The sequence below is a fragment of the Pongo pygmaeus genome, chromosome X (genome assembly GCF_028885625.2).
Source record: "Pongo pygmaeus isolate AG05252 chromosome X, NHGRI_mPonPyg2-v2.0_pri, whole genome shotgun sequence".
Lineage (NCBI taxonomy): Eukaryota > Metazoa > Chordata > Mammalia > Primates > Hominidae > Pongo > Pongo pygmaeus.
Window position 1 is genome coordinate 40,677,357 of NC_072396.2, and position 13,344 is coordinate 40,690,700.

General features: G+C 47.6%; 1 protein-coding gene across 21 annotated transcripts in view; it reads right to left on the reverse strand.

Annotated features, from left to right (window-relative positions):
- BCOR (BCL6 corepressor) overlaps nucleotides 1-13,344 on the reverse strand; it is a 127,258-nt gene that overhangs the window by 810 nt on the left and 113,104 nt on the right. For 7 of the 21 annotated variants that reach the window (XM_063660419.1, XM_054470872.2, XM_063660416.1 and 4 more), the window contains 8 exons: nucleotides 12,982-13,326; nucleotides 12,121-12,446; nucleotides 11,514-11,768; nucleotides 6,516-6,682; nucleotides 4,720-4,865; nucleotides 3,626-3,703; nucleotides 3,256-3,412; nucleotides 1,486-1,773 (listed from right to left, as the gene is read on the reverse strand). In XM_063660419.1, the coding sequence (XP_063516489.1) occupies nucleotides 1,486-1,773; nucleotides 3,256-3,412; nucleotides 3,626-3,703; nucleotides 4,720-4,865; nucleotides 6,516-6,682; nucleotides 11,514-11,768; nucleotides 12,121-12,446; nucleotides 12,982-13,326 (1,762 nt within the window). Of the gene's footprint in view, nucleotides 1-623; nucleotides 1,774-3,255; nucleotides 3,413-3,625; nucleotides 3,704-4,719; nucleotides 4,866-6,515; nucleotides 6,683-11,513; nucleotides 11,769-12,120; nucleotides 12,447-12,981; nucleotides 13,327-13,344 lie in introns of those variants that run through there. The other 14 variants (XM_054470879.2, XM_054470881.2, XM_063660426.1 and 11 more) reach the window with 3 other exon arrangements.

Below are 13,344 nucleotides of genomic sequence, written 5' to 3' on the forward strand. Positions count from 1 at the left end.
CTATCCACAGCCACTATAGTAGGAAGGTGCCCCTACCTCATGCTGCCTTCCAAACCGAATATGCACTCAGAAAGCTAGCTGCAAGGGAGTCAAGTAGTTTTCAGCTTTCTAGCCTCTATAGTGAAGGACAGGCACAAAAGCAAGTGAGATGGAAATCAAGGGCCAACTGATAGTGCCCAATGCAGATACTGCTGGGAAAAGTCAAGAACAGAGGAAAGGCTGGCTCTACAGGCCTTGACTCTCAGGCCATGCAACAGAAGGGCTGCAGAAGTGACATAACAAATGCCTAGCTTCAGAAAAAACACTCCTAGAGAGTTGGCCATGACGTGGGACTGAAATAGGTCAAGGCCAAAGGCAATGCAAAAGCCTCCATAAGCATCAAAGGAGACAGGAAAGAGAAGGTTCTAAGAGACAGGAAATATGTCCAAGAATTGGGCTTTCAGAATAGGACTCCAAATTATATTCTGAGTACAACTCCTCCAAAATCCTCCAGTCTGCTTTGGTTTCTAGAGACTATAAATTGCTCTAAAGTTATCTATAGGGAATACATCACCAGCACCATTTAAGAAGAATCAGGGACAACAATAATGCTTTAGGAATACATAGGACACAAGGTACTTCAATTTTCTCCTTTCCTCAACAGTTTTATTGCCTTTTAAGAAAATTTTTGTAAAATATAAATACAAAGGCAGAGAATTTACTTACAAAGTTAAAACACAGATTTCAAACATAAACACACGATTCAGAAAATTTTAGTTTTATGTACATTTCCGAGCAACCTCAACATATTATGTTAGTTTTCAATATTTTACAGGGTACAGAAAAAAATAGCTCAAAGTCTTCTTTAAATAAGAGCATAAAATGTTTAAACATATAAACAATCCGGTTTGATGCGTGAAAACTAATTTCACAGCTTTTAAATTAGGATATAAAAGTTTCATACAATTAGTTGTTGTGTGTGGATATGGTTTGAATTTATATTACACACTACTGGATTACATCCAATAGCATTTACCTGGCCCGAGCAGGTACTCTGTAAACAAAACAAAGTTATATCACCAAGTGCCTTCCCCGAATTCGCTCCCTCAAACCAACCACACAGTTCTGACCATTCTACAGTCATGGCCTGTCATCAGAGCTTTGTATGAAATTAAGTCAAAGTGTGGAGCTCCTTTTACTCATTTTTTTTTCTCCTTAAAAAAGAAAAGAAACAAATGTTCCAAGTAAAAACAAACATATCCCAAAGCATGTGTGCATTGAAAAGTAAAGAAACATTATAACAACTTCATAAAAACTGACTTAAAAGTTTAAAAGGAAAAAAACATGTTTCTAAGTCCTTCTGACTGGAGTAATTTCTCTTATATAAAGAAGAGATATTTTCATATGTAATAGTGTCCTTTCTTTACAGAAATAGTCGTATTATGACACATATGCACAAGGATTAACACTATAACACACTGTACACAGTGGGTCCAGCTTGCTCACCAGTAGTTGTCTGAGACCAGATCACTGGGGTGGAGCCACTCTACAGAGGAGCCCAGCAGAGTCTGAATTTCGTTCGTGAATTCCACCAGATCTAACAGCTCCTTACTTTCAGGGTTGAAGGCTTCCAGGTCTTTGGAGCAAGAGAACAAGAGACTTGCAGAAACCTGCCGATAAAATTCTGCCTCTGCAATGGTGACAATTTCCACGTTTGGAAAATTGCAGCGAAATATGCGGGAGGACATTTTCAATTTCTTAAGGACATCCGAAAGCAGTAGCCAGTTTCGTGGCCTACAAAGCAGAAAGGAAAATGCTTTGAGTTTCCAGTAAAATGAAAAGTGCTCCCAACTATTAATATTAACTACCAACCCAACTGGACCAGCCTCTAGCTATGTCCTTTCATTCTGCTCCCATCCCTCATTTCTCACCATACCTACTCTCTGATTGCCATTCCTTTTTTTTTTTTTTTTTGAGACGGAGTCTCGCTCTGTCGCCCAGGCTGGAGTGCAGTGGCACGATCTCAGCTCACTGCAAGCTCCGCCTCCCAGGTTCACGCCATTCTCCCACCTCAGCCTCCCGAGTAGCTGGGACTACAGGGGCCCGCCACCATGCCCAGCTACTTTTTAGTATTTTTAGTAGAGACGGGGTTTCACCATGTTAACCAGGATGGTCTCGATCTCCTGACCTCGTGATCCGCCCACCTTGGCCTCCCAAAGTGCTGGGATTACAGACGTGAGCCACCGTGCCCGGCCATCACCATTCCTTTCTAAGGTGAGGCAGAGTAACTACTTCCAGCAGTAGGAACTCTGGACTCAGCTGTCCATCTAGGGAGGACCATCTGAATAAGCCCCATTTCTCCCCTTTCTGGTGGTAAAGTCCTGCTCATTCAGCTGTGACCACAACTCAGGTCAAGCCTATCCAAGTGCCCTGCTATCAACAGTCACTGGGAGAGTAAGTCTGTATCCCCATTTCTTTCATCTCCTCTCCTCAGACCCTCACTAACAGCATTATAAACACACAAGGCTGTCTCTCCATTCAGGCATGTCCACCCCCATCCTTCTATTCTTTTGGGAGTGACACTTTTGAGAAGGAAGGTGTTACATTCCTTGCATACAACCTACCATACTTTATGATTTCCATCACTGTTTGTAATGGCATACATGTTTATAGCTTCAGGGCTGAGGTGGATGTTACTCATCAAGCAGCTCTGTCAACACACAGCAGAGCAGTCTCTTGACAAGTACACCTAAAATGATTGGTCACTGGCGAATAGGGGCTCAACCACAGCGGGCAGAGGGGATTAACTAAATCTGATGACACACCAATATCCTAAGTGTCATGTACAATGATTGTCCTAACCTTACACGAGGTGGTTTATCAGTGTAGTCCAGTACATCTCAAAACATCCTACAGTGGTCTGTTGCAGGCAGTCCTAGGGAGGACACCTTCTCAAAGTGTTTAAGGATTTAAGTATCCAAGGTGCTGACCCTTCCATAAAGTTCCAGTCACCCACTTCTCTGGGGAGTGACTTAAGCCTTGGTGTTAGTGACGAGGGCAGGTTTATACCATGCTGTGCCCCACTCCCCACCACAGTGGGTATAAGGAAGCTGATGTGTACCCTTTCTGGAAAATATCTACTGCATCGTGTGAGGTTCATGGACAGTTAAGGAGGTCACTCACCCACCCACCCTCATCTGCTCAAAGGGCATTTCTAACTCCTGTCACCTCAAGAGCAGCTCAGCTAGTTTTCAACCACATGACAGCAATGCTCACCCCTGAGCCACAGATACTTGGATGTTATAACACGGTAAGAGGGGGGTCTCTGAAAATTCAAATTCAAACACATCGCTATAGGCATCATCATCATCATCCTGGTCTTCTGGTCCTGGGGGGTTGGCTAAAACATCATAGCCACTTTCATCATCTGGTTCTAATGGAGGGCAAATAAGAGAGGAAGGAATCAGTAAACTACAGCAAGATGTCCACAGTTGTCAACAACAACAAGCAGTTTAAATAACAAGATTCTTTCCCAAGTGAGTCCTGCTTCCAGTGCCCACCACCTGCTTTCCCTCACCCATACCAGACAGAAATGGACTTGAACTTGTTCACCTCCTACGGAACTAGAGCAAACAATGCAGCTTACCACAAACAGAGCTGCCATAGAAGTCCCAAGTGCCACTGGCGTCATCATCACTGCGACCCTGTAGGTCATTTAAATAATCTGGAGGGAGAGAAAAATAAAAAAACAAGATAAAACCTACTGCTGAGAACAAAATGATGGCAGAGCTACGTGGCATTTTTTCCTATAAATTCATGACAGGCTGGAAGGTCATTTCCTGTCTTCCTCTTTCTCAGCAAAATAAAGCAGCATTACACTTATGTATCTCTTTTTTTTTTTTTTTTTGACAGAGTCTTGCTCTGTTGCCCAGGCTGGAGTGCAGTGGCACAATCTCAGCTCACTGCAGCCTCCACCCCTCCACCTCCCGGGTTCAAGGGATTCTCCTACCTCAGCCTCCCAAGCTGGGACTAGAGGCACCCACCACCATGCCCAGCTAATTTTTGTATTTTTAGTAGAGACAGGGTTTTACCATGTTGGCCAGGTTGGTCTTGAACTCCTAACCTCGGGTGATCCACCTGCCTCGGCCTCCCAAAGTGCTGGGATTACAGGCGTGAGCCAATCATGTCCAGCCTACTTATGTATCTCTTCTTTGACAGCCTAACTAAGCTGCTTCTTCCAACAAGTGAGTGTAATTTAAGGTAAACAAGGATGGGTCACCAGTGAGTTAGTGGCATTCTTTGGCAGGAAGTGCCTGATAAGGAATTTAACTGCAGGTGCCTGACACTCATGAAAACCTTGTGCTTCTGGCTTTAGGCATTTTGTAATGCCCGGGGCTTAAGTTATGGGTTATCTGATGACCTAACACCATAAACCTGTCCAAATAATTTCATGTATGGAAGGTTTGAGTCATTTTTCCCAGACTCAAGATGTAAACCTATGAGCCATACCTAAGTTAAGAATGCATGTGTGGAAAATGAGAATAACTTTAGGAAATCTTTTAAAACATTAGGGTGAATAGATGACTTAGCTTCACTAGAATAAAGTCAAACCACACAAAAGTTCAAACACTCTCTACAGTTTCAGCCTTTGTGATTTCTGCCTAGTCAAATTCCAGTCATCTATTGTATCGAGTTACCATCTAGTTTTTGAATAAGACCATTTCTTGAACTTTGTCATACCTGTTAAGAACTTCTCCATAAGTTCACTGTGGGTCATTTTCATGATGGTTCTACCTGAGTACGTAGCCAAGGTGGGGTCAGCACCGTAAGAGAGAAGTAGTCGGACAATTTCCAAGTGATCGTTCTCAACAGCATCGTGCAGAGGCCTAGGAAGACAGGCACAATAGAATTATGCTCACGCAAGCCACACTTGCTTATAAAGCAGTTGTCTCCTTTAACAGCAACAGGCAAAGCTGGGCGCATGTGCACCTTGTGTTCTCAGCCTCCTAAGCACAGTATTTCATCCAGGAGGTGTGCACAGTCACCGCCACTGCACAGATAGGGAAACTGAGCTACAGTGAGTGGCTCAACGTCAAGCAATGAATCACTGTTATTTTGATGACTAACCCTTTACAGGGCAGATGAAGAGACTATTTCAGGCCTAAATCTCAAACCCAAATCTATCCTTTTCTTGTGGGGGTGGGGGTGGGAGTGGACAGGGTCTCACTCCACTGCCCAGGCTGGAGTGCAGTGGGGCAGATCATGGCTCACTGCAGCCTCGATCTCCTGGGCTCAAGTGATCCTTCTGCCTCGGCCTCCTCAGTAGCTGGGACTATAGGCGCGTGCCACCACGCCTGGCTAATTTTTTCTTTTTGTAGGGACGGGGTCTTACTATGTTTTCCAGGCTGGTCTTGAACTCCTAGGCTCAAGTGATCCTTCTGCCTCGGCCTCCGAAAGTGCTGGGATTACAGGCAAGAGAGCCACTGCCCAGCTGCAAACCCTATCTTAATCCAAGGCCTAAGAAGGAAGTCAAGACCAAAATGAAAACATTTTCAACAAATTTAAGTAGTCATGGACCATGTGAAGATAACTTACAGGGGATAAAAGAGGTCCCATCATCATGGAAGCCAATACAACAAGCAATTGTCACACATTAAAAAAAAAAACAAAACAAAACAAAAAAGCCACCTCTGTTTTTAAAAGAAACTAGATGCAAAGAGATTAGCAGAGACTCTCCTGAAAGCCTGATCCCAGGACCTCACACAGATTGGTGATTAACCTCTGGCCCAGAAGCCAAGGGAACGGTGCGGAGAAGAAACAGGCCTGGTGGGGTGTGTTCTCAGCAGGGTACAGAGGCCTCCTACCTGTGTCCATGGAGCTGGGGGTTGCAGTTGGCGGGGAGAGGATGGGTCTCTGCCCAATCTGAGGGAATGCTATTTGCAAAGTGTGAAAGACCAAATACATTTCCGTTTGGCTATTTCTGTCACTGTCAGGAAACCCCCAGTGCCCAGCCTCATGGCAGCATCTCACTCACACAACCAGGAAGATGTTCAGGCTGACTCAGACCTGGGTCTCTGACCAATAAACCAGGGTCAAGGACAGGGTGAGGGCCACAGCTGGGGATGTGGGTGGCAATGGCAGGTCCTGCTGAACCAGCGGAGGGGCAGCTGGCCCTCTGTGTGTACTCCTGGGACTTTCAGCTCAAATATATTTTAAATACAGTGACTTCATAGATGGTGATGAAGAGTCCAGGGTCTTAAAAGGCAACACCCCCAATTATTCATGCAGGCCTCAACATTTTCAGAAGCTTTGGTTCACAGGAACATTATAGGACTGAGCAAAATTGGGAGCTTTACATCTACATTTGCCAGAAAGGTCTGCTGGATTGAATTCCAGAGGACCCAGTGGTCAATGTGCTTACAGTCACCCTCTGTCTTTCCTCCTGGAATTTCCCGTATACCCTGAGAACTGCCGCCGCACAGATAGGGAAGCTTGGTCTCAGCAGAGCCAGGCTGAGAACAAGACACATCACTGACCTGGTTCCATCCTGGGCACTACAGTTGACATCAGCGCCATATTCAAGGAGGTGTCGCACAATGTTGAGCCAGCCCCTAGCACAAGCTTCATGCAGGGCGCAGTAACCTGCGTTGTCCCGATGATTTACATCACAAATCTTGTTCTCTAAGCAGTACAGGACCACTTCCTGTGGGGAGGGGAGGGAGAAATGCCATCAGATCACTGCACAATGACCTTGTAATGTGGACCTCTCTGTAGCTTTAAAAGACATACACCCTCAGGCCTGAGAACCCACTGCCTCTTGGGCAGGCTATGGATGTCTTGGTGAGGGGCAAACACATGTGCCAAGCACCTGATGACAGGGACAGCATCATTTAGGGGTCTGCTGCCCAGCTGCCTGGCCCTGGGCGAGTTATGCTCCTAATTCTCCAAAGCTTCCTTTCCTACCTCTGGAGGAGAGTAACAGCGCCTACCAGGGGCTGCTAAGAAACTGTAATTAGAGACCCACACAAGCCCTTAGCTCAGTGCCTGGCAGAGTGAGTACAGAGGGATTTGGTTGCTAATGTTTCAAACAACGCATGAATAAGTACAAGGACATCCTCTCAATCGATTCATCCAATAGGTAGTAGTGGATGATGACACAAGTTTAGATAAAAGCAAGGCCAATCAAGGCATAATGAACAATTAAATGAGCTGGAGAACGTTTCTCAACTTCACAGAGAGGAGGATGCCCAGGAGTTTAGGCTGGTCCTCACGCCCCTTGGAAAGACCCGGAGTCGGAGCCTGGGCGGCATTGCCTCTGTTGTTATCATACTCATCAACAAATGACATCAACGCTTCCAATAACTCCACCCTCTTTTTGCTTCACTTTCCGCCCCACTTGGGGCTGAATCAATATATTTTCATATTTACTTAAGTTAATGACAGGAATCTAATACACCACATACCACAACCTACGCATTTCAAGAACTAAGTAAGACGATCCTTCCCTTCCCCCTTTGCAGAACGTGTTCCGCATCAACAGTTTGCATGAGAATCACTGTTATTAATCTCACTTCTTTGGCGTGTTAAAACATTAAAATGAACCGCTCCCAGTAAGCAGAGCAGTAATTTAGTCCATGTTTTATTACCTTGATTAAGAAAGTTTTCAAACACATGGAACAGCATCTGCCACCAGACAACAGGTTACACTGTTTTCCTAGCAGTCGTGGCCAGAGAGCTGTCAGGTTCTGAAGACTGGGGGGAAAGCCAGAACATGTGGGGTAGCCCAACACACGTTCCACTTGGCAAGGGGGGAGCTTGATGGGTCACAGCAGGCTCTCCTTTGTGACAACTCTTAAATAACTCATCTGTAACCTAAAATAGGCAGCATTTGAGCCACCCATAAACGTGAGGTGAGTTCTGAAAATTCTTTTATGCCCTTTCTAGGACACATCAGTCAAAGGTGATCACTCACTTGAACACTAACTAGAATGTTCTAGATGCTCCCCCTGTGAACCTAAGGCTGCACGCTGGTAACCCTGGCCACCCATACCCTGGTGCTTCAGGCCACTGCGGCAGCTCCCTTCCAAATCAAGGGGAGGAAGAGAGAAGGCATGCCCACAGATGCGTCTCTTCCTTCAGGCCCTCACCTGCCAGAAAGCCCACAATCCTCTGAGCTCCCAGGCCACCTGCCCCGAGCACTGGTATCCAGGATACCGCATGAAGCTGCTGCTCTTTTAGCAGACCCTCACTAGCCAGACTCGAGTGGACGGCTGCAAGCTAATGAGTTGTGTACCCAGCCAGGGAGAGGCTCTGTCACATGACTCAGGGATCAGCTCTAAGCGCCACCGACTGCTGTGCACAGATCAATCTACCCAGATCCCGGCGGCCGGCCTGGTGTCCTATCAACCCAGGGTTTATTTGCTCTGACAATTATGGCCTTCACCTGGAAAACTTCATCACTACTAGGGCTGATTTGAGGGAACCTAGAAATGAAAGATGTCGAGGCTGAAGGGTAAGTCAACTCTGTTATCCTGGAGGATGGCAGGCAAGGCAACAGTAACGCAACAACTAGGTCAGACGTTTTGCCATTGGCCACCATAACACTTCTGATGTTCCCAGATGTGTATGTCATATCCCACAGTGACCTGTGATATCTCAGGAAGGAAAAGCGGTATGATTCTCATTCAACACTCAAGGAAACTGAGACCCAGAAAGATTAAGCCCCAAATTCAATTAACACAAAGTATCAGACCTGTAACTCAGGTCTTTTGGCAACGGGTCTGCTGGGAAGTTTCCAAAGGCCCAATCAAGGGCCCTGGCTAGAGGGCTGCAATCCAGCCATGACCAGCATCCCTTGCACCTTTTCTGTTGGGGTCAAGCAGGCTAATGACACTCTCCTAGATGGGAGGGTGATGGGATCTTAAATGGGTGGCAACTGCTGTCACCAACAGAGAGAAAGAAGAGGCCAGACAAGTCTGTCTACCCATTACATTACTTGGTTTATTCTCCACGCTGGAAATGGGAGTGTTTGAAGGGCAGCCTGCTCATTCCCAAACAAAATCAAACTGTTTTTGTTGGACAATTCTCTGTTAAGCAGCTATAAGCTGAATGCCATTAACCGCAAAATGTAACCATAAAGGCCATAAACCCGACATTGTTAATTAATTAAATGCCTGATTAAGTTTTTTAAAAACATGATTTATTTGATTCATAGAAAATTTAACCATCACTACTAAATGCACACGCATGCGGTTCCACACTGGCATCTTAGCCTAAGAACAGACAGGGAAAGGTTCAACTGTAACTGGCCTTTCAGGTGGTCTATTACAGATCTGAAGACAGAGAGTGTTTCTAAACCTCAAGAACCAGATTAACAGAAAACAAAGCTTGAGCAGCCTTTTTATTGCATGTGGTATCTTTTTAGCTAAGCAGAAGACAATGATAAAGAGGGGTTTTGGGAAACCCCTCCCAAAGCTGTGCATTCATACCGTACCTTATCCTGTTAAGCAAATCGTTCTTTTATTTTAAAGGGTTTACACTGCCACATCTGAATGGACTATCATCTTAACATTTTAATTTCTGACTAAAGAAATCCCAGAAAGTTGGATTCAAAGTTGAAAGCTTTCATCTAGTAATTAAAACATTCAGCATCAAAACTGATGACCTGGGAAAGTTCTATCATGACATTTACATTTGAAGGGGAAAAGTTGTCCTTCCATAAACATTCTCAAGGCTTCTTGCACCAAAAGCCTGGTAGCCTAAGAAAGCATGGATCAGTGTTCCTTAGTCCAGGCCTCAGATCCACCTGCTATAGGAAAACCACCAAAATGGAAACTGTTCCTTAGAGCACCCACAAGGGTCTCTTAAAGCTCTGGGCTCAGAAAGGTGAGACTGGCAGAAATGAAGCCAAGATCAAAGACCAGGCCAGGAGCCCTACCCCCCCCCCACCATGGCCAGTGAGTTTGCTGCCCTGGAGCCCTCCCTTACCTCTGGTGTTTGCTGGAAGCACAAGTCCATTTTCCCAATCATGCGTAGGAATGAGTGGCCCTGCCTTGCATGCTGCGTCTACCCTGTCGTCATAGGTGCCACTGCTCTCAGCTTACGGGAAACTAACTGGCTGCCACTTGGGTTTAATCTGCAAGTAACTGAGCTAATTTCCAAATCCTTCTAGAGAGTTCCCTCAAAGATAATCCAGAGATATCGATAACGAACAAGCTGGTACGAATAGACAAAGTCACATACAACCAAAAATACCCAGCTAGTGCTTCAAAGGACCATCCCACAGGTGTGAGCCAGCATCCCAGTTCCCACCCACACAATCATGCCCCAGGGTGGGCTCTGGGTCAAAGGGAGACTGGCAGCTGGGTCACCCCATCAGGAAAGGCTCAAGGCACAGCAGACTGCAGCATGGTTAAGGTGTGCGAGCCTGGGCTCTGGCTGAATTCCGGGAGCCCACAGCTGAGCATGGGCCGGCATGGATCCTGTCGCCCGGATGCTTCTCCATCCACACTTCACACTCAGCCTGCTGAACTGCATTTTATTTTCACCACGACTCCTAGAGAGCTGATGCCAGCATAAAAAAAATGTCTTTGCCCTGTGGGCTATTACATCACAATCTCAACTGACAAGTGTGTGGTGGGGAGATGCACAGGGGCAGACGTAGGTTTTGAACTGTGAAAAGTGTGATTCCAATGGGAGCCAGTCCTGGAGAGGAGCCGAGTTTGGGGGGATGTGGGGAGACTGGGCTTTGGAGCCAGGCTGCTGGATTATTATCTGTTCAAATCATTTAACGCCTCTGAGACTCAGTTTCCTCATCTGAAAGTGGGAATAATATTACTTACTACCGCACAAAGATGATGAAAGGGTGAAATGAGTTACTCTGGATCTTAGGGGCTCCGTCAATGTAAGCTATCATTGTCATGGCCCATGCTGGGAGGAGGATGAGTAGGGGGGCTGGGGAGAAGCAGTGAGTTGAGGGAAAAGTCTCAGTCCCTCCCTCCAGAGCCCTCAGCCCTGAGGCTACTGTACCCCCTCTCTCAGAAAGAGACCTTAGGTCTGCCCCACCCCCCTCCCTCTGTGACCTACACAGCTACTTCCTGCCTACTCCCCCTACACGGCCACCCTTCCACCTGAAACAGTACAAGCAGCCCCAGATAGAGCTAATAACTTCTCTCCCCCCTGCTAATCAGAATCCAAAAGGGCTCATTAAAATTCCCCCAGTCGCCAAGCCCTGGGTTGTGTCAGATTTTATATCAGAGATAAGTTAGTGAGACTGGAGGATGCCGAAGCAGCCTACCTGCCTGAACACGAACTGAACATCAGAGAGGCCTTTCTTTCCACACCGCGATTGAATAAGCCACCAAAGACACAGCAGTGAGAGTGGGGCTAACACAAACATCCTGTTGGAGCACTGGCCCAGCCCCCTGATGTGGAGGGGGCTGAGCTCTGCTCTCCTTGTCCCTCCCCTCGCCCACCACTGCCCGCGGGCCCCGCCCCCCAGCCCGCAGCCCCGGGGAGGGCCCACAGGGACACACCTCATAGCCAAGCCTGGCCGCCCGCTGCAGAAGGGTCTCGCCAGCGTTCTTATTGACAATAAGTCTCCGTGCTTCCGGCGGCATAGGGCGAGACTGGGTGGTCTCCTGAGGGGAACTTGAGCATGGCAGCTGTGTGGACTGGGAGGCCGGCAGCAGTTGCTGCAAGCGGTCAAAGGGCTTCGGCTCCTGCTTGGCTGGTGACAGATCATAGTCCGAACTGGGCTCCGGCCGCTTTCTGAATCTCCGGACAGTCACCTATCATAAAACCAAGCACCACACACGGTTAAGCCCGTGTCCTTCTGACAGCCGCTGCTTCCCCTCCTCCTCCCCACGTGACAAACCTGCGTGGAGAGAGGCACTTTATTCCTTATCTTTTCTAGGGGGTGGGGGGTGCCTGTCAAAGGAGGGTTTGGGGGAAGGGGTTTCCTTCTTACTAGTTTGAAACTTCGCTGCCACCCAGAAGACATGCTCCTCTAGGACAGGGGAGTGACGTGTGGTGTGGGGGAGGAGTCCAAGAAAAGGAAAGCTTTGTCCCCTCAAGCTGGGAAGCAGGCAGGCGGGGATGTGCTCGCACAGGCCCCAGAGGGAAGCCGGGGTCAAGAGGTACCTTGCCATCGGCATTCTCCACGTAGTATTCCCCTGTCAGTGGCAATCCCCGCCTGGACTCCTGAGGGATCAAGTGTTTGGTTTTGCACAGTCTCTTCCCGGATGGCTTCTCGCTGTTGTCGGTGTATTTCTGCAGCAGGGAGGCAGCCTGGCAATCCTCTTCTTCGTCTGCACACAGCACATCTGTCTTCTGGTTTTCTTTAATTTTCTGCTGTTTGGCAGGCGGCCTGGAGGCTGGTGCGCAGCTTGGCTGAGCCTGCTTTTTGCCGCCTGCACTGGTGGATGAAAGACTCTTCATGGGCGGAGAGCAGGAGAACATAGGCAAGCCTAAATACGGAGGGGGTGACGGGGTGGCGGGCGGGTGGGAGACGGGAGAAGAAGCGGGCATTACACGGTTGTAGCCAGTGCAGGAAGAAAAGCCCATTGTTAACACTGATCACTGGAGCGGCTTCAGTTTTTAAAGATACACCAATTATGTTTTGAAAGCATTAATATTTTAATTATACCACATTCAAACGGCACCTATGTTAACCCACAAAACGCCAAGTGGCAAGTTGCTTCAAAGGGCCCGGAAGAGAGGACAGAAGCTGGCTCTTCCTGCTTTCCTGCCCCCTACACACTGGGTCTGGGTGCTCAGGACCCAGAGACTGGAGACAGCCTGAGGCTGGAATGAGGGTGCTCAGACTTCCTTCCTGTGCAACCACGGGCAAGGACATCAAGAGAGAACTCCCTGCCTGCCACATCTTCCTTGAAGTCAATTGCTATGGCCTTCTAAGATCTCCTCAAAAGCCCTTTCCTACAGAGAGTGGATGACCCACTCTCCAGGAGCGGGGTGAACACTCAAGGGGTGGCCCCCGCATACCTTGTTCATTGTCACTGGGTTTGAGAGACTCTTCCGACCAGCTTCTGTTGCCTTTGGCCTCTGCCCTTTTCCTGCCAGGTTTCTCTTCAGTGATGTTAGTCCCCTGAGGAATGGCCTCAGGCTGAGTGGCCTGGGTCACTTCCTTCCTGCTTTGCCGGCCAGGTTTGCCGTCTGCTGCCGATACCTGCTGCTCCCACCGTTCTCTAAGGTGCAGCAAGTGGCGTTGTTTTTTAGGATGGAGCCCTGTTAATTCAATGCACACCTTCAGGTTGGTCAGCTCACTATAATGTGGGTCTTCTAAGTGCTTAGAGGAACTGTTTGTCATTTCCCTCTCAGGCCAGTCATCTAATGGAGAAATAACTA